Source organism: Montipora foliosa, chromosome 11, assembly GCF_036669935.1.
Source record: "Montipora foliosa isolate CH-2021 chromosome 11, ASM3666993v2, whole genome shotgun sequence".
Lineage (NCBI taxonomy): Eukaryota > Metazoa > Cnidaria > Anthozoa > Scleractinia > Acroporidae > Montipora > Montipora foliosa.
In genome coordinates this window covers 17,501-38,244 of record NC_090879.1, presented here as the reverse complement: position 1 = coordinate 38,244, position 20,744 = coordinate 17,501, and the positions used below count along the sequence as shown (strand labels likewise).

The 20,744-nt window shown below is 38.3% G+C and overlaps 1 protein-coding gene across 2 annotated transcripts in view; it reads right to left on the bottom strand.

Annotated features, from left to right (window-relative positions):
- Positions 1–1,664: 1,664 nt before the first annotated feature.
- The window catches only part of LOC137976374 (uncharacterized), a 21,810-nt gene continuing 2,730 nt past the window's right edge, over positions 1,665–20,744 (bottom strand). Inside the window, exons 2-10 of one of the 2 annotated variants that reach the window (XM_068823715.1) lie at positions 20,470–20,595; positions 19,969–20,108; positions 19,807–19,888; positions 19,500–19,586; positions 12,277–12,329; positions 10,049–10,110; positions 6,742–6,775; positions 2,870–2,961; positions 1,665–1,781 (exon numbers count right to left, since the gene is read on the bottom strand). In XM_068823715.1, the coding sequence (XP_068679816.1) occupies positions 2,899–2,961; positions 6,742–6,775; positions 10,049–10,110; positions 12,277–12,329; positions 19,500–19,586; positions 19,807–19,888; positions 19,969–20,061 (474 nt within the window). In that variant the 5' untranslated portion in view covers positions 20,062–20,108; positions 20,470–20,595 and the 3' untranslated portion in view covers positions 1,665–1,781; positions 2,870–2,898. Of the gene's footprint in view, positions 1,782–2,869; positions 2,962–6,741; positions 6,776–9,289; positions 10,111–12,276; positions 12,330–19,499; positions 19,587–19,806; positions 20,109–20,469 lie in introns of those variants that run through there. The other variant, XR_011117755.1, reaches the window with a different exon arrangement.

The window sequence follows — 20,744 nt, the reverse complement described above, 5'->3', positions numbered from 1 at the left end:
AAAAAGAAATTCCCATTCAACACTATTGAGTTGCCTTTTGAAAAATCCAGAATAACATTAAACCGGGGAATGTTTTCTTTCACTGTAAAGTCCATAACATCATAAATTAGATTGTATAGTTTCGCCTATAAACCGATTCTTTTACATAATTATCCTGTCTGATTAGGATGAATAATATCGGGCAAGACATTTTAATTCTCCGATGCAATTGCTTTCGTCATTATTTTGGTGTCTACATTATACGAGGGAGATTGGACGCCAATTTTCTAAAAGTGAAACGATCTTTCCCTTTCTTTTCAATTAGTGTAATGATTGCTTGTTTTTGAGAGCTAGACATCTCACCTTTTTCAAAGGATTCATTAATGCCGTTCATAAAGCTATTGCTAATTACTGACCAAAATGTCTTATAAAATTCAATAGGAATGCCGTCATTACCAGGAGTTTTATTATTGTCAAGCATTTATTATTATAAGCATTTTATCATATGACCACCGCCCTTTTCCCTTTTTTTTTTTCTGGGTAACAAAATTCGGAATGTTCACTGACATTGCTCATTTTGACCGAAAAGTCGGGATTTGTATAGCAATTGCAACAAAGTCGTTTTAGTTCGCATCTCGCGTGCGCTTTCATTGCAAAACTATTGAGAAAATCCCCGTATGAGGGCAGTACGTGATCCTAGCAGGGCCAGACGGCTTTTTCCGGCACTGCTCGCGCCATCACGTACGGCCCTCATACGGGGATTTTCAGGGCCAAGTCAAAAGTCCAGGACTGTCGGTAACCTGTCAACTGACAGTTTACTGACAAGTAACATACATGTATGAGACACCGATGGATAAATAGGACTGTACAACTAACATAAAAACTTAATTATTTATGACAAACTCTAAAGGTAAGTTATCTCATAAGTACATTAAGGTATGAAGAAATGTGTCTATTTTTGTCCATGACACAATACAATACAGTACAATACATAATTTACCACTCCCCATAAGGGCTTTCCAGAGCCAATGAAACACAATCAACAAAACGACAGAACACAACAACAACAACAACTGTTAAGAATCCCAACTGGCTGGAGGCAAACCAGTTGGCTATTTAAAGTGCTGCCAAGAAGTTGAACCAGGGACTACCAGGAACAAATTCAACCAGTGGTCAGAACAAGCCTTGAACCTGGTAACATGAGAATGTTCAGGGAAAACATTGGAGTGCTCCCTTGCCGAGTCGAGCCTACGACCTTCTGATGACTAGTTCAGAGGTTTTACCACTGAGCTATAGGATACTCAGGGAGGCAAGGCCATCAAACTACTGTAGGTTCATGTCGCAATTGTCCCACTTTACCGCTAGGATTGAGATTGCCTGAAGTGAATAGTGCTTGCAATTCAAGTCAAGATGGTGAAATGTTTACCCTGGTAAATGATTGAATAGAATATTTTTTTTTGTAATCGTAATGTCGTAGGTTCGAGCCCTGCTGAGGAACACTCAGATTTTTTCTAAGCATTAAGATTCCTCATTGATTATTCTACAATTATTATACGAGGACGCGTTGGATATGAAGAGATTGCTAACCAACGAGGATCAACAACTATTCCATGTATTGTCGACTAAAGCATCGATTTCTGCCTCGGCTAACTCCACTCCAAAATGGCTTTTGTCTGCCATTTTTTGTCACAGCTACAAAAATGTTTTCTGCTCGCTTTATTGCACACACGTTCCTTGACCATATTAGGTACAGCAGGTATAGAATGAACTGATAGCCTGTGTCCAGCGAGCCGATGAAAATGCTGGAAATTTGATATCCATAATTCAGTTTTTAATATTAAAAAAGATACATTTAACAAATGCAATGTAGATTTCATGTTGCCCTGCATCTGCTCAGTAATAGATCACAGATGACATTAAAATGTGGTAACAACAAAAACGTGGCACACAAGGCAATAGCTGAGTTGTCACTGATGCTCTTACCAGATTTTGAAGTCTTCTGTGATCTATCACTGAACAGACGCAAAGCAAAATGTTATCTCTTTGTTTTATTTAACGAAGAATTAAAAAGTTCTTGATGCTGACGCCAGCTATGTGTGTCTTCTAATAATCTTCTAATAAGGTAATGCGCCGAACCCTTTATCTCAAGACAGCGACGATCTCAGCCGTAATAACGTAATGGGCCAACCTTTTTTCGCAAGACAGCGATGATATTTACCGTAATAACGTAATAACGTAATGACCGAACGCCTTTTCTCAAGACAGCGAAGATATCAGCCGTAATAACGTAATAAGGTAATGCGCCGAACCCTTTATCTCAAGACAGCGATGATATCAGCCGTAATAACGTAATAACGTAATGGGCCGAACCCTTTTTCTCAAGGCAGCGATAATATGAGCCGTAATAACGTAATAACGTAACGGGCCAACGCTTTTTCGCAAGACAGCGATGATTTCAGCCGTAAAAACGTAATTACGTAAAGGTCGAACGTAAAGGTCGAATGTATTTTCTCAAGACAGCGAAGATATTACGTGATGGGTGAACGTTTTTTTCCCAAGGCAGCCGTGGTGAAGTAATAAACCTTGCCGTAATAGCCACGTCCACTTACAGATCTACAATTGTAGATATAGTAACGTACGGCGATTAGAAGTTTCCAAAACTTGTTTGTAGTCAGCATTTCATTGCCGGTTCACCTAAGCTAATAATGTTGTTTATATAATGTAAATTTTCTCTAGCGTGTCAACAAGCCAGGGTAAATTTTGCAAGTCCTACAAAATAAGACTACTGTACCTCTTCTGCTAATTCTCCACATTGGTTAGTAGTTAGAGCAGCAAATAATGAAAATGCTTATGTTTATGAGCGGAAGACAATGCGCTCATAGATACTTACCTAAAATACCGCTTCCAATGCTTCAACTTTCACATTACAACCGCCACACCGAAGGGCAAAACTTCACCAAATTTCTTGCATGCCTCACAACTCTGAAAATACCCCAAAGTGTTCCATTAATGGATCACTTTCTAAAACTTGCTCACTAAGTTGCGGCGTCCCTCAAGGGACTATTTTGGGTCCATTGTTGTTTTTGCTATATATCAATGATCTGCCAAACTGTCTAACGAATTGTATGCCATGGATGTACGCAGATGACACCCACCTAACATATGCGGGTGACAATACAGGCGACATAGAATCAAGACTTAACCATGATCTAGAAAATGTTAAAATGTGGTTGATAGCAAACAAACTTACCCTGAACATGACAAAAACCGAATTTATGCTGATTGGATCAAGGCAGAGGTTGTATGCTCTCACAAATCCTCCAATTCCCGAGATTAATGGTGCTCCTATCACTCAAGTTTCTGTTGCTAAATCCCTGGGCGTGCTTATTGATAATAATCTTAACTGGAGTAGCCATGTCGATAAACTGACAAAGAAAGTAGCTTCTGGAATTGGAGCCCTCAAACGTATAAGGCATCTCGTTCCTCAGACGACATTGCGCTCTATTTATCACGCTTTACTTCAACCGCACTTTGACTACTGCAATGTCGTCTGGGGAAACTGTGGTATCACGTTACATGACAAATTACAAAAACTGCAAAATAGAGCAGCCAGAGTTTTGACCTTCTCTAATTTTGATGCAAATGCTAGCGAGCTATTCAAAATTTTAGGCTGGAAAAATCTAGTTAGCCAGCAACAAATTGCGCTGGCCACAATGGTCTATAAGTGTCTTCAGTGGCTAGCACCGGAATATCTATGTTCTAAATTTACAAACCGCGAATCTGTTTATAGTTTAAGAGACTCTGAAAGAAAGCTTAATGTTCCGTTTCCGCGGACAAATTATTATAGAAACAGCTTCAGCTATAGAGGTGCTACTGTCTGGAATAGCTTACCCTTCAAAGCGAGACAAGCAGAGTCTCTTGGGCTTTTCAAAAATCTGATTAAAGACATATTTTAGTATAAAGCACGGCATTCATGGAAAGCAGCTTTAGAATTAATATAGTATTATAGTAATTGTATTTTATTGTAATCATTTTAAAATTTTACCTTTTGTAATTTAGATTTTAGCATTGTTTGTAATCTTAGCTGATGATTTTCCGTGCATAAATAATAAAATATCATATCATATCATATCATATCATGTGCCATGCCCTCGTACCGGCTAGAAAACCCCACCGAGGGGGACATTGGGGTGTACAAGAAACCGCAAAACCGAAGAAAAATTCGTCCAAAACCGCAAAAAAATTCGGTCAAAAGCGAAAACTGCGCACGAAACGGTCAGAAAACCGATACAATTGTGACAAGTGGGTGGGGGGCATACAGAGCAAACTACATTAACACTTTATTTCATTAAAGTATTTCTGAATGTCATGGACTTGTCTAATGTATTCATATCTTTTAGTACCTGCTAAAATCATAGGCTTTATTTCTGCCGCTCTCTCGAGCCCGGACTTTGTGGGCTCATTTTCCGTAAAGCAGCTGGTAATGGAGCCAAGTTAACTTAGGAGAATTTGCACACAAGTCCTCTCTAAAATAATTTTGCAATCGCAAAAAGCTATAGCTCTGGAAACTTCAATCGAAACTCTCTAATTAAACATTTCTATTTGATAACTAAAACCTGACAGTTTAGAGATTCGAATGGAATGTTTAATCTTGGTCTTAAACATGCGATTGCACTCAGGAAGCTAACCGGTACTGTTTGTCCCTTGTTTTACGTAGCAGCAGGAACTTGCTCAAAGGTTAAGTGTGGTAATAAACAGATACTTACTTAAAACAGGAGTCGAATATTGAACCTCACCGCCCCCCCCCCCCCCCCCCCCCCCCTTGGGGGGAGACTTCCATACAAAAAGGGGAGGGATTCTCGTCGGAAATTTTACATTAAACCTCAAAAGGAGACCAATCTGGGCGTAGCCCAGGCGTTTTTTGACCCCTTAAAAAGACCATATTATAACACAGAAAAATAAAAAAATACAGCGACTTTTCCTGATGGCAAAGACATCATCATCTAATACTTTCACCTGCGTGAAGAAACATAAAAGTGTAAATATACGCGTTGATATCTCTTTGCGCGCAACCCTAAAGGAGACGAGACGAAGAGCATCCCTCCACTCCCTCCCCTTTTTATATGGGAGTCTGCCGAAAAGGGGAAAAATGATACCCTATTTTGATAATTAGATGGCGACCCTCAAAACCCATACCCTATCGGGCGGTACATACCTATTTAGCCCATGTATGGGAGTGTCCCCGGACTGTCTGTCATTATAAGGCAAGGCCTGTAACTGTCTATTAGGCGTGTATTTGATGGCAAAGAAAAAGGCGCACTAGTATAACATATTGTATAAAACTGCATGATCATCGTCAGAGAGACCGTCGACGTGAATGTTACTATTTACTAATTAAAATAAAGAACACTGAAGGTATTTATATTTCTGTTATTACCTCCTAAAACAGAAGCAAAGGAAACTTAAATAAGGCTAATACGCTACTATTTTACCTTGAAATCTCCCCTTGCATACTATAGACCGTTTTGTACGTAGTCAAAAATTTGCACTGATTTTGTAATCCGCGGACCTCACTCTGCTCGACTAGACTGTTTATTTCATACGCGTAGATTTTTCCTTATTACGTTATTACGGGTCATTCTGCACTCACGGACAGTTTTCGTTATTACATTATTACGGGCAACCTCTTTGCTCGTGGAAATTTTTCGTTATTACGTTATTACGGGCAACTTTTCCACTCGCGTAGATTTTTTGTTATTACATTATTACGGGCAACCTCTTTGCTCGTGGAATTTTTTCGTTATTACATTATTACGGGCAACTTTTCCAACCGCGTAGATTTTTCGTTATTACGTTATTACGGGTCCTTCTCTACTCGCCGACAGTTTTCGTCGTTACATTATAACGGGCAACTGACATTTTTCGTTATTACATTATTACGGGCAACTTTTCCACCCGCGTAGATTTTTCGTTATTACGGGTCCTTCTCTACTCGCCAACAGTTTTCCTTGTTACATTATAACGGGCAACTGACATTTTTCGTTATTACATTATTGCGGGCAACTTTTCCACCCGCGTAGATTTTTCGTTATTACGGGTCCTTCTGTACTCGCCGACAGTTTTCCTTGTTCCATTATAACGGGCAACTGACATTTTTCGCTATTACATTATTACGGGTCCTTCTATACTCGCCGACAGTTTTCGTTGTTACATTACGGGCAACTGACATTTTTCGTTATTACATTATTACGGGCAACTTTTCCACCCGCGTAGATTTTTCGTTATTACGTTATTACGGGTCCTTCTCTACTCGCCGACAGTTTTTGTCGTTACATTATTACGCTAACTTATTAAATACTACGGGCATTTTTTTCACTCGCGTAGATTTTTCGTTATTACAGGTCTTTCTATACTTGCTGACAGTTTCGTTATTCGATCCACCTGTATAAATTTTTCGTTATTACGGGTCCTTCTTCTTTGCTCGTGGAAATTTTTCGTTATTACATTATTACGGAAACTTTCTCTAGCTGGGAGCATATTTCACGCTGGGTATGATATTTAAGACTTAGTCCAAACTAGGCATCTTTATTATAGGCAGGGGAATAAAGCCAAACAGTGAATTAAGTTATCAAACAAAAAAAAACAAGAGAAAAAAACTATTACGCTATTACGAAGTAATAAGGAAAAAAAAGGAAACGCACAACCCAGAACGCGCATCATATGAAATTCAGTGCTCAGAGACAGTCCCTGTTCACTCCTTACCGATGTTGTGGGATTCCAAGGTCTACTGCCTGGCCTGTGAAGGTAAAACAAAATTAATTTTAAAGTACAACTAAACTCAACATTAATATCAAAAGCAATCATGTTTCTTAATACCATACTTACCTCAAAATTTTGCTTTTTATCTGCCTGTGAAGGTGCGCAATGTTATCAAAACCAGCGGTCATGGGTCCATTCTCTATTTACCTCACAAACTGCTTTGCGATGCAAAATTTCCTCGAAAACAGAATGCAAAGCAGTTTGGGGTGTAAAATCGAGAATGGACCCATGCCTCTCACATAACAGTCATGGGTCCAAATTACTGAGTTCTGCCAAGTTTATGAGACTTGCACAGCACAGAAAAAGCAAAATTCTGAGAACAATGGTGACATGTTTGCTTTGGATGGGGAGATTTACAAAAGGAACAGAAAAATTTTACATGCACTTTAAGTTCAGCGGTAAATACACTTATTGCATTGCAATATAGTTATCCCTTTTCAAACTGATTGGCTTTAAATTGTTTTCAGTTCTAAAAAATTCAATTGCCTGAAACAAGGTTCAAAATATTCTCTAATTATGGTAACCAAGTATAATTTAGACTAATTGCCACTAGTCAACTTGTAAATGTAAATGTAAATGTAAATGTGCGCTCAATTGACCACTCCCAACAAGGGCTTTTCAGGATCAACCGGCTCAACGGGATTGGACCGAATGCATGTGAAGGCGCCCATGGCTGACGCCATACGATCCATGTGTGATCTCGGAGCACCGCAAACCCAGCCAGATGTAAATGACTGGGAGTCGATTTTGAGGAGGGAGGAAAACCGGAGGACCCGGAGAAAAACCCTCAGAGTCAGGTTGAGATCGACTGAAACTCAGCCCACATACGACCCGAGGCCAGAGTTGAACCTGGGTCACAGAGGTGGGAGGCACGATTGATGACCACTAAACCACCCTGACTCCCCTGATTCCCAAACTCAACTTCTTTGAAGGGGTAGTTTCTAAAGAAACTGTGGTGCTGCGTCGGTGGGGAAGTAGTATACAAAAATTTGGTTTATCAACGGAGTTGATAATGTAAATTGACCACCGTACAGAGATTCTAAAAGCTGACGTTTCGAGCGTTAGCCCTTCGTCAGAGCTAATCGAGGGATTATGGGTTACGTGTAGTTTTTATAGTAGAGTAGGAGCTACGCTATTGGTGTTAACATGGCAACGTGAAAAGTAGGAATATATTAGTTAAATGAAAAGCGTTCGTTAATACCGTGAGGATTAAGGGTGCCGATTTGAAAGATGAATTTTTGTTCCAGATTCTTGCGGCTTTCCGTCGTACCTAGATGTAGGGAAAGGCCGCAGATATCTGCGCTCTGACGAAGGGCTAACGCTCGAAACGTCAGCTTTTAGAATCTCTGTACGGTGGTCAATTTACATTATGAACTCCGTTGATAAAGCAAATTTTTGTATTCAACTTCTTTGAGTCGAGTGATGAAGTTGTGCGAGTGTCACAACAGCAAGCAGCAAGTTGACTTGTTTCCATTTGCAGGCATTTAAATCACTATAGAGCCTCAATTTTTGGTGTGAAAAGATAATTTTTGTGTAGTCCGCACGACTGCTGCCAGGTTAAATGGCACTGAATGGGACAACTCCGGCCAAAACACTAAAATTTGAGTGTTTTTATCACCAAACTTGAGAGAAATTACGTGCATCCAGTGTGGGGGCATGTTACGTAATGTACACTGTATTGCGCAAGTATTGTTAGTATTCATTAAATAATCACAAACGTGCAAGGCTGCTTAGCATATGATATGCACAACTGGAAAGAAATCAACGCTGATAAGAGGAGAAAAGCTGTTTTAGACAGGCTGGACACTACCAAAGAGAGTCAAGAATGTGAAAATGTGGAAGAATTGTTGGTCGTTTTCTTGAGATCTGTTTCATAAACACTACTGTATGTCAATAAAGATTATTGTGTATAGCAACAAAAATTCAAAAATGGACTTACAGTGCAACTCGCCTTACCCTGGCCACCCAACAAATTTTCACATTAATTTGAAAATTACGTATAAATACGTCAACTCAAAAACCCAGGCAATGATGATCAACCTACAACAGTGCGAATTTTGCAAGGAAGCGTCACTGTCAATCAAATTTACACATCCTGATTGGCGGACAATTTGTAAAAAAAAAAAAACTTTGTCAGGTGGCCACAGTAAGGCCCGTTGGACTGTAACAAAAGAAAGTTTTAACAATGTTATTATTAGTGTGTTAAAGCTTTCTTGACTAAAAACAGCGGTGAAATGGTGACTAAACCGGCAGAGAAACCAGAGAGTGGTATTTCTGAAAGTCAATCATCGCCTGTTTGCAAGCTGGTAAAAAGACATGTTACGTTTTTTTTCTGCTTCCCCCAGGAACAAAGAAAAACAAACTAAAATGGCTACAATTTCCAGTTCTGTTGAAGGGATATCAGCTGTAAAGACAACTACAGAATGCCATACTGTACATGTATATCAACATAATTTATTACATTGAAATTAGTCCTGTCATTTCATATTTCCCTGGGGTTCCAGTTTGCATTGACGGCACACAAGGTACGAGGTAACTAATGGACATGTTTGTTCATTTGATGAGATGAGAAGTGTTGGCATTTTGTGAATAACCAAATAGAACTTCAACACATTTTGTTTTCCTGCAACTCAAACATCAAGAGCAATAACTCGATAAAGATCTACATGTAGACTTTTTTGCCATACATTACACATTTACATGTACCCCTGGCAACTCAAACCCTTGATAGCTCACACACTCGAATATTGACTTTTATGATGGGAAACTTTCTTTCTTGAAAAGAAGATGGCAGGTGCAGATAATTTCGATGAAGGTGTGTTGACTTTGACACATAACTGGGCAGTGTTGGTGGAAGCCTTCTATTATGCGTTCCAATTTGATCAATTACGAAAAGAAATTCTGACCAAGAAATCGTTCTTAGTCTTGGAATTGGCTGGTCCGTAGTTCATGACTTGCTTAGAATTTAAACCAGCTTTATGATTGGGCGTCGCAAAAGAATGTCAAAATTATTGTTTTCCAGGACATTTCTGATCGGTCAGTGTTGGGGAAAAACGCGAAAAAAAGTCTCAACCATTCATAGTTATAGTGTCCACACTGTAAAGTGGAAGGAAGAAAATTCTTTGTTGTAATTGCATGACATTTAAGTGTCTGCCAAACCACAGCAGTGCACCTGCATTATCAAGTCTCAAAAGCTTGGGTAAGCTGTGCACATGAATTTGACTACTTACTGTACTAACACAAGACTTACATTGGCATGTTAACCCCAGCTGCTACTGAGCTGTTAGGAGGGGGCCGCATCCAACCATAGTTCTAAGGAAAGGAAACAACTGTATTAATATTATAATAAGACTACATTGTTATATACTGAGACTTTCACTCAACAAAACAAACACTGTGATTGGTTGATTCTTGGTCAAATGACCATGATCAAATTCAAATGTATCCAGACCGGGATACAATTCCGCAGTTGTTGCTCGCTCCGGAGGTTTTGCTGCAATTGTTGCAGGAAAAGTCTAAATATATAACAAAGCACTTAATGTCTGGTCCCTCGGGAAACTAGTAAGTTTTGTTTTCCCTAGAGTCCTGATGTTTCCCTCGACTTCATCTCTGGAAAAACGAGGACTCTCTGGGAAACAAAACTGTTCCCTCTGGACCATAAATTAAGTGACTGTATAACGTAAATAGATCTTTTTGGCCATAGATGTTCTTTGAGCCAATCTAACTTTTAGCTTTAAAGACAGACACATTAGCTAGGAGGGAAAAAAACATAACTACCAATACATACATACAGTACAGTGTACAAATTTCTCTGTGCAACAATTTGGTGAATCAAATAATTTTTAGACAATATATAAATAAATAAATAATAATAATGATAACAATAATAATAATAATAATAATAATAATTTGATGATATCAAGTTGAACAATAAATATATACATATATATATAGAGAGAGAGAGAAGAGTGGACATTTTTTTCATTACAGATCTACTAGCTTGTTTTGTAGGAGCATGGTGCTCCCACTCTTCGAGATCTTATAATTCTATTTACATAAACGCGGTAATTATGCATTCAATTTTTCAAACTAGCTTGCACAGTGTTTAGTTCTAGCTATTTATTTATTACTTAGATATATTTTATAATTATTAGTTTTAATTTTCTATCATAACAAAAATCCCAAACAAGTCCAGGTACCATTCATGTACAGTACATTGAACAGTACAATGTCATACAGCATGATGATAGTTTTCCCATCCCTGTCATCCGTAGAAGGCAGCTGGCTACTACCATGGTGAAAATAGCCCACTACTCACAGTAAAACATACTAAAACACTGGAAGCACTGAGCCCCTTTCCCTCCTAAGAAAAATACTAAAACACTGGAAGCACTGAGCCCCTTTCCCTCCTAAGAATAATACTACTAGATTTTACTGTGTCCAATGCAAGAAGATTGATTTGAATCATCAATGGGGGCCACTTCAGGGATGAATGGGTCCTGCACTTAAAAACTATAGTGTATGTCCCCATTAAAATCAGTTTAAAATAGCCTGCTGCACTGTAATTTCATTGTAGGAAATGATAATATAATGATCTGATTAAGGACTGTGTCTACTATTGTTATTGCACATATGTTCTGCACACCTCGAGATACTCGGATTTCCTATGGGTGATGCTTATTAATACAGGGATATTTTTGCGCAGTTCAAAACTATGCGAAGAAAGCAGAACTTAGCAAGTGATCTCTGTAACCAAAAAGAAAATTGGGGGTAACCACGCATTTTTCAGAGATAGTTAAGCTTCAATTTGGAAAAGAACGCCATACAATGCTTTTTGTATTTTTAAGCTTTTTACAAATATTGTTGATTAATTATCTTCCAAAAATGCGTGGTTCCACCCAATTTTCTTTTTGGATTTCAATAACACTTGTTAAGATCTGCTTTTCCTGCATATTCAGTAAACTGCACAAACATACCTTTGAATTAGTAGGCACCATCCTTAATTGCATTCATAACTGAGAGGATCATAGCTTCACTTAATTTTGTATTGCAGTTCAAAATATGATTCACTTCATATATCATTTCCTTGGCTGATTCATTCATCATGGGAACATCAGACCCCACAAATGACCAGCTCTCAACATCAGTGGCTTCATAGCTCAGTTGGTTAGAGCATCGCACCGGCATCACAAGGTCACGGGTTTAAACCCCGTTGAAGTTCTGAATTTTTCAGGCTTCTCTACACAATCGCTAAAATTGTGTTCACAACTCTGAAGATTATCATGGCTTCATTTGATTATAATTTTCATGTGTGTAGCCAGCTTCATGAAAACATTATGACAACCCTCAGCTTTAAGCCTATGAAAGTTGTTTTGCCTATGTTTATAATTATACAATGTACAATGTACTGTACTACTGTATTCATCTCAAGACCATCACCAAAAAGAGCCACTTTTGTCTTTTTTAATTGTTTCTTACCGGCGGGACAGGAACTCGAGGATGATTCATTCTGCTCATTTGCATGGGTTGACCTTTTAAGAAAAAACAAAGAACAAACGGTTCAATCCAGTCCTTTGTTTTATTAATTCAAACTACAATATGCAAAGGTTGTTTACATTTGACATGAAAAGACAAATCAGCCTTTTTCAACTCTGAATCTCTTCAGGCAAAACAATGTAATTCAGACATGAACCACAACTATGGTGGTGGACAAAACACTGACCCCCAGTCCATGGACAACCCCAGCGGACTACCCAAATAGACTACCCTAAAAAATACTATTTCAAATGAGTACTGTTGGTCTATATGTAAACAGCATCGAAAATAGTTTTTATTAAAGCCTAAACACCCATTTTAAACGGTGCTGATCAACAGTATAATAAGTCTAAGCACCCACTTTAAAGCTTCGTATAATAATTGTTGTGATGGCCGATTACTTCAGGTAAGTGAAGTGAAACCGGTGCAATTCCTGGATTTAGTTGCATGCGACCGTGTGGACGAAGATAAACAATGAAGGTATATGTGCAATTCAAGAATAAATTACGCAATCAATTCAGTTCTTTCAACAGTACTCATTTCAAATGGTATTTTTAAGAGTTAGTCCATTTTAGGGTAGTCCATTTGGGTAGTCCGTCTGGGTAGTCCATGGACTGGGGTTCATGCAGTACTAGTGACTGTTTTGTCCACCACCCACAACCATCCAATTGTTATCACAATTATTCTTAGACTATTTGATTTCCTGTTTTTTGTTTTGTTTTCTTGTTCACCGTATTGATTATTATCTTTTGCGTTTACTTCAGGTTCACGAGTTCCCAACTTGTAATGTGGTACATCACAGATAATGAGCTTTTGCACTATAATAACCTCAATTGCCATAATACATGAACAATCATTGACTACAACATCAGCAGAAACAAATTAACAAACAAAAGATCCTGATATGACATGTTGGTATAAAGAGACAGCAAATTGCTTTATTCAGGTATAATCACATGATTTTGAGGAGCAACTTTTCTCAAAGACCAAATAAAGGGGGAGTGCAATTTGTACATGAAGTCTTTGCAAACATTTACAACTGCTTATTTAATCCAAATTACACAAGAAAAATCATTGTGATTACTTATTAATAATTATAATTATACATGAAAATTATAACTTATCATAATTATGCAGGTCTATCATGGGTTACGAATGAAGTACAGTGTAACAGGGCTTGCATTTGATTGGTTATCTGTGAGTTCCTTTCAATTGATCACTGACCAATCAGAATACTTGGTTTGTTACCTCCTTTTGCAGTGCAAAACTGCTAACCAATTGGAATGGAGGAATTTTTCCCTGTATATTGTTAATACACAAAATCACACATTGCTGCCTGTCAAGAAGCATGAAAATTTTCTTATTCTAAATTCTTCTTTTTAAGTGGCTCTGAGTCAATATCAGCACAGGAGGAAAGGAGTCCTATTTGACCATTTTGTTCCTGTTGATTTGAAACAGCGTATGTGATCAAACCACATACAAACGATTGTGTTATATCCTATCCGCGAAACAAAAACCACATACAGTATTAATGACTGTGGGCTTGTCACTAATGGTCACTAACAGTATAAACATAGACAAGGGATGAAAGTGATTTCGGTCAAATTGTGAATTGGCCGTAAATCACTACAATTTGGATGAAACTGCCTTATTTCCAGCAGTTGGTGTCACTGGGAACTCTCCAAGTCTTAAAAAGAAATTAAACAGAAAGCACATGAAATTCAATTTTTTAAGGAACCATTAATTTTCCAAGCATTTTAAGTTCCATTAATTTTCATACAATGTAGACCGGAGAATACCGGTAACAGAAACGCATCCTCAGTTGTAAACAGATACTTACAGTAGGAAGTGAAATCAACCGTTAGTAATTCAAATCTCAAAACAGCTGATTGTCTGGTTTTGCACCAAGACAAAACTTTGCGTCAATAAAAACAGCATCAGCACCAGGATAAAAGACAAAACAATTATTTTAGAAATTGGTAACAATTTTCCCAATTTGTTTTGCGTTTCTAAATCCTGCTGACGCAACGCTTTAACTACAATATAAATGTAAAAATTAATATTTAACTATAAAAAAATGCAATAAAACATACACTGTATCCTAAACTCATCAACAAAATGAGCTTGGATGCTGGTGCCTAAAAGGTCACTTGTTATTTAAACCATAAATCTCTATTACAGACGGTGCCTACTAATTAACAATATTTTTTCCCCGGTTTGTGACTATGCAGGAAATGTAGATCTAAACAAGTGTTATTAAAATCCAAAAAGAAAATTGGGGGTAACCACGCATTTTTCAAAGATAATTCATGAATAATATTTGTAAAAAGCTTTAAAATACATGTAGGTTAAATGTGGTGAAATGAGGGAGCGATAAATGGTTATAAGTGTATGGGTTGGGACATGATGACGCAATTTCGATAATAAACCTAAATATCGACATATTTTAAAAGCTACATGATCAATATGGTGTTTCCAGGTTAGATTTTGGTCAATAAAGATTCCAAGGTATTTCATAAACTCTTTACGCACCAGAGAGACATACTTATTTTTATCATTGTCAAATATCGTGATATTTGGTTGAAAAGTGAGTTTTCTCTGAGCTGGGAAAAATAAGACGAAATTAGTTTTTTTTTTTAATATTCAAGGTAAGTTTATTTGCCATGAGCCAGTAACACAATTTGCGAAGCTCTAGGTTTACAATGATTGTCCTCTAGTGACAATGCAAAAGACATAATAAAAACTGAAACTGAAAACTGACTTGAGATCGTTATCCGCATATAGAATATTTGAGTCATCAACAAATAAAAAAAAATGAAGTTTTTCAGAACATTCCTGGATATCTCAACTGATTTGAGTGTAATGTGAAGTGCTACATGTAGTTTTCTACCCCATATGAAACATGTGAGCCTTAGCCCTGGAAATGGGCCCACACAAAGACAGAAAAAATTGAACCCACAGCCTTCAGGTTAGATCACCACGGCTCTACCGACTAAGCTACGAGGTCAGCCGGGAGCAGGCCGTGCGAAATGAAGATGTTAAAGTCACGGTAATGAACATGTACAAGTACGAGGAAGGATTTCGTTTTTGCAAACGTTGGCCGTGTAGCACTTACATTTGAACAGACTTAACTAATTTGAGTATAATGTGAAGTGCTAGTTTTCTACCGCATACGAACCATGTGAGCGTTAGCCCTACTAATGGACATGGGCCCACACAAAGACACTTAAATGAAGTTCCTTTCCTTTTTTTAATTTTTTACCCACTGTAGTAACAGAAAGATTAGAACTTTAATCTCTTAAAAGCCGATAAATAGTCAGTACTCTTAGTGTTAACAAACACAGGCATGCAAATGAATGCCCCAGTGTCTCTGTTACACAAGGTAAATTTTTACCCAGTGTAGTAACAGAAAGATTAGAACTTTAATCTGTTAAAAGATGAAAAGTAGTCAGTACTCTTAGGTGTTAACAAACACAGGCAAATGAATGCCCCAGTGTCTCTGTTACTCAAGGTAAATTTTTACCCAGTGTAGTAACAGAAAGATTAAAACTTTAATCTCTTAAAAGCCGATAAATAGTCAGTACTCTTAGTGTTAACAAACACAGGCAAATGAATGCCCCAGTGTCTCTATTACTCAAGGTAAATTTTTACCCAGTGTAGTAACATACGGATTAGAACTTAAAGTTAGGCCGGAAATATCTGAAAACTGCTACATGTAGGTGTTAACAAGCATAGGGACATAAATGCCCCAGTGTGTCTTACTTAAAGTACATTTTTACTGGTGTACTTTGTCTTCAAGGATGAAACCAAAAATGAAAACAATAGTAATAAGAGAGAAGGAGAAAACCATTCTTAAAATTTAATCGATGTACAAATATTCTTATTTACAAATTAAAGTTCTTATCATCAGCAAAAGAGAGGTTTCGAAGTTGTCGTTGATGCAGCTCAAGAATCATCATGCTTCTGAAAGATACACAGCATGCAAGCATGGGGTACATTGTATTTCAACACAAAACACCTTGCATACATGAAGAGGTATACCCCACAGTCATGGTCCGTCAGCTGCTGGGGGATGTCTGTTGGCTTGTTGGTGTATAGACTCCACTCACTGGAATTCTACTTTTCTTCCACTGCATTTGGGAATTAGCTCAAGATAGGCCTCAATTACAAAATTGGTGAGGTAATTCTCCTCAGACTTCAGCCTACAGCCCCTTAAGGAACAAGATCAACAGCATCTATCAGGCTGCTGCCCTGGAATGGTACGTCACCTTGAACCACGATGTCAAAAAGGGTAGATTCATGCCCCAAAAAGGCAAATGTTGCTACCTTCTTCAATGGGGGAGACTGACTTGGGAGAAGTCCATACTGAATTTGATGTGCAACAGCAAGAGGCTGTTTTCTGCATCTTTGCTGGTTTATGACTGAAGAGGTAACAGCAGTAGACTTTGTGGAGAAGATTATGGTTACTTCTTCTACATCACCACCATCAAAACAATCTGGGTCAGGAGAAGACTCTTTTGGACAATCATGACTTTCAACGGGATCTACCAGTACGTCAGCTGAGGGCAGGTCTACTCTGATGGGAGTAAGACCATCTAGATCAGCAGTCACTTTGAAAACAGAAGATGCCATAGAATTCTCACTTCAATGGGATCATCTTCATCAACTGGTAGTGGGTTTACCTTGATTGGAGTAATCCTATCCAGATCAACACTTCATGTTTGATCCAGAGGGTGACCAGAAAGTGCCTTATAGTGACTCTGCAGAACTCACAGAGTTGCTCCCTTGAGCAGCTTGTATCTGCAAACGATGCTTCCCAGTGATTGCCATCGTATGTGAAGCTCCGTCAGCCTTCTCAAAACCGGCCGGCTGCCGGCTCAACGAGCCGCCTCCTATGGAGGTTTGACCGTCTCCATTCCAGGCGAAAAATATATTATTTTTGTTGTGTTACCGACAAGGAAACAAAAAGCTGAAAGAACACCGAAAAAGAAATTACCCGATAATAATTTCTCGAATTTTTAAAAACACAAACGCCATTCCGATCTTTCTTCAATTACAAAAGCGGAAATATTCATCGCTTTTATCGGAGTATCGGGGAAAAAATGTCACGTTCACGTCAAGCATTTGACTGGCAATCCGAAAGTAATATATCTGGATTTACAGTGTAATTTATAGCACAGTGTATAGTAGTTCATTACGGGAGAGGACAAAACGCGGAGCCCTACTCCATGGAAAACCCTATGGAGTACGTAAAGGGAGACGCAGTACCCCTAAAAATACTATTGTCCTTTCACCAGATATAATTCTAATGCTTTAAAACGTAAATGGCAGAGAATCGAAAGCGAAAAGCTGCACCGAGTTCACAGATAACTTCCTACTTTTCTGAAGAGCAAAGGAAGGATGGTAAGTGTTTTTCCGTGGAATAATAGAGCAGTCTTTCACATTGTTTTTCGTCGCTTAGTGCACGTGCACGTGCTTGTGTGAATAGAATGAATAAATTAGTTTCGAAATGGAAATGGTGAGTATGAATTCAAGTTATCAAATTCACAGGAAAAAATAACAGATTCCCATTTTTGGCTATTTTAGGGTATTCAAAGAATACCAACAAAAATGGCTGTGACTAAAAGTGGGACGGGGACGTGGGACTTGGGACGTGGGGACTCGGGGACGTGGGGACTCGGGGACATGGGGACGTGGGGACGTGGGGACGTGGGGACGTGGGGACGTGGGGTCTCGGGGATGTGGGGATGTGGGGATGTGGGGACGTGGAGACTCGGGGACTCAGGGACGTGTGAACTCGGGGATGTGGGGACGCATTTTTACCATTTGTTTAACTTTTCATCGTGTTCCACAAAATCTTCGTCTGTTTATCGTAACTGCGTTGTACCCCGGTTTAAGTTCCTCGTTTGTATGACGTGAAACAGAGGTCTAGTAGATATATATAGTATAGTTTATTACTCGTCTTCATAAAAAGGTGACTTTCATTATACTACTATCAAGTTACATAGAATTTGTCGTAAAAAGGAGAGTTTCCTTCTAGATATTCAGAGTAGCTCTTTGCACACCCGATGTAAACGAGTGAATGCTAAAAGGACAATAAATTTATAGTTAAACTCAGCCAACTTTATAGATTGAGGCTAAGTTTCGTTAGCCTTTGTTTTACCCCTAGTAAACGGGACAAGGTTTACAAAATGCAGACAACTGCAGGCTCTTCGACTCTAATTTTTGTTGCAAATCTCATTACAACGAAACTTAAAATTAATAATGTGTCAATGAAGAGGCACGTTTCGTCATTTTATTGAAAATGATGGTAAAAAAAGTTGTGCAAATGAAATACAATTTTGACCCTTCAGATCCCCCCAGATCTCACCAGATGGCACCTTTGCGCATCCAAATTTCAAAAATGTTCTGAAGGGAATGCCCCCAGACCCCCCTAAAGGCTCGCGCCCTACGGGCGCTCGCCAGGGTGCCTTCGCCACCCTGACCGCCTCCATCTTCAGAATGACCTGCTCCTGCAAATCTTTTTGAGAAGGCTGTCCTTCTTGGATCTGGATCTTTGCATATTTGCATCCCATGATCACTGGAATATACATACATTAGGTAGTCCTTGCCAACGAGCTTCACAAAAAGATCTATGATCAGTCTGATCCAAATTTTCTCCCCCTCGGACCAAGAGACATTGGTCGCTCTAAATCCACAGCCATGAAATGCATTTTTTTACCTTTAAGTAAAAGAAGAGTTGTTTGGGTTACTGAATGAAAATTAATGCAGATATATATTTTTAATTTTTGTTTTTTGATCATTTATAAAGGAACTTTATTTTTAAGTGTCTAGTCGTTGTAGCACTGGAGCGCTAATTGGGGACACTGTAAACTGAAATTACACCAAACAATGAAAGTAAATTAAGCCAAATGTTAGGGTTAGGGTTAATATTTTTAATTTGAGATAATTTTATGTTATCACTTGCAACTCCTGCTTTCCTTAAATATAGGTGAAACATAATGACAATAATGATTAAAATTATGTTCTTATCAGGTTTGCCACAGACTAAGAGCCTTGAGCAAATAAACTGGCTCCAAAAACAAATGGTTCTGTTGCTTCAGGTATTAAAACTCTTACCTGAAAAACAACAAACATGCATTTAATAAGTAACGTAAGCTGCTTACCCTTAGCTATACACTGTTCAGCTTGAGAAAACTGGTACCTAACCCAGAGCACCTTTTCAGCATACCAGTGTCTGAGGATTTGCTTAACTGAAACAACATTAAAAATTCTCTTTAATATGATTACACAAGATTGACAAGAATGAAACAAATGCTAAATGACATTACCTTGCTTAAGTACTAACAATCTAAAAAAATGATTACACGAGGCACCATTTTTTTTAAAATTTACTGGACGTAAAACCATATGGACATGAGAACTGACATACAAACACACAAACACCACAAAAATCATAGAAATTTCACTCACTGGACTGGCCTTCAGCAGAAGAATCATGGTTGGTTGCTCTGGAGTAAAACCTTCTCTGCTCTTTGTGGGATGCCTCAAAACCCTGGTTTGAGAAAAGCCGGAAGGATCGATGCTGTCGAAACAGCATAGCACTATGATCTGCAGTTAAGTGAGTATAATCACCCATTCCAAGTGTGACCCTGTTAACCCACTTCCAGAATCTATTGCAGTGATTTTCATGAGGGACTTAGTTGTGGAAAACACCATTGCTTGCATGCCTTAATCATGTTCTTTGTCAACAAACATCATAAATCACCATCTCTCTACAATTAAAACAAAGACCAAAATGCAAAAAAGTCAAGTGAGCATAATCATCCATTCCAAGTGAGACCCTGTTATTACCCACTTCCAGGATCTATTGCAGTGATTTTCATGAGGGACTTAGTTGTGGAAAACACCATTGCCTTGCATGCCTTAATAATGTTCTTTGTCAACAAACATCGTAAATCATTCTCTCTCTACAATTAAAACGAAGACCAAAATGCAAAAAAAGTTAATTCTTTGAAACTATATTTGGAAAATAATATTTTCAAACATTTGAGCTGCTGATGCATTAAAAGACAACAATTAACTCGAGTAGACATAAAGAATCAATCAAGAATGCACTAGTAAACAAAATCTTACCTCACTCCTCCCAAGGTTTAGCAATTTTTCAAAATTGTTTGCGACCCACTGTCAGGCAATTTGGTTTCAAGTTTGACATACAGCTGTACCCAGTCTGGAACTCTTGAGGAAGACTCTTGCTTCTGCCTAACGTCAGGAGTAAACGCTAGGTCAACAGCAGACCGAAGACCTTTTTTCTCTGCCACAATTTTCACAGCTCCAGATATTGCTGTCTTTATTGCATATTGGTGCTGTTCCTTCCCAGGAATAAAACCATACCCCAAAATACTCTCTAA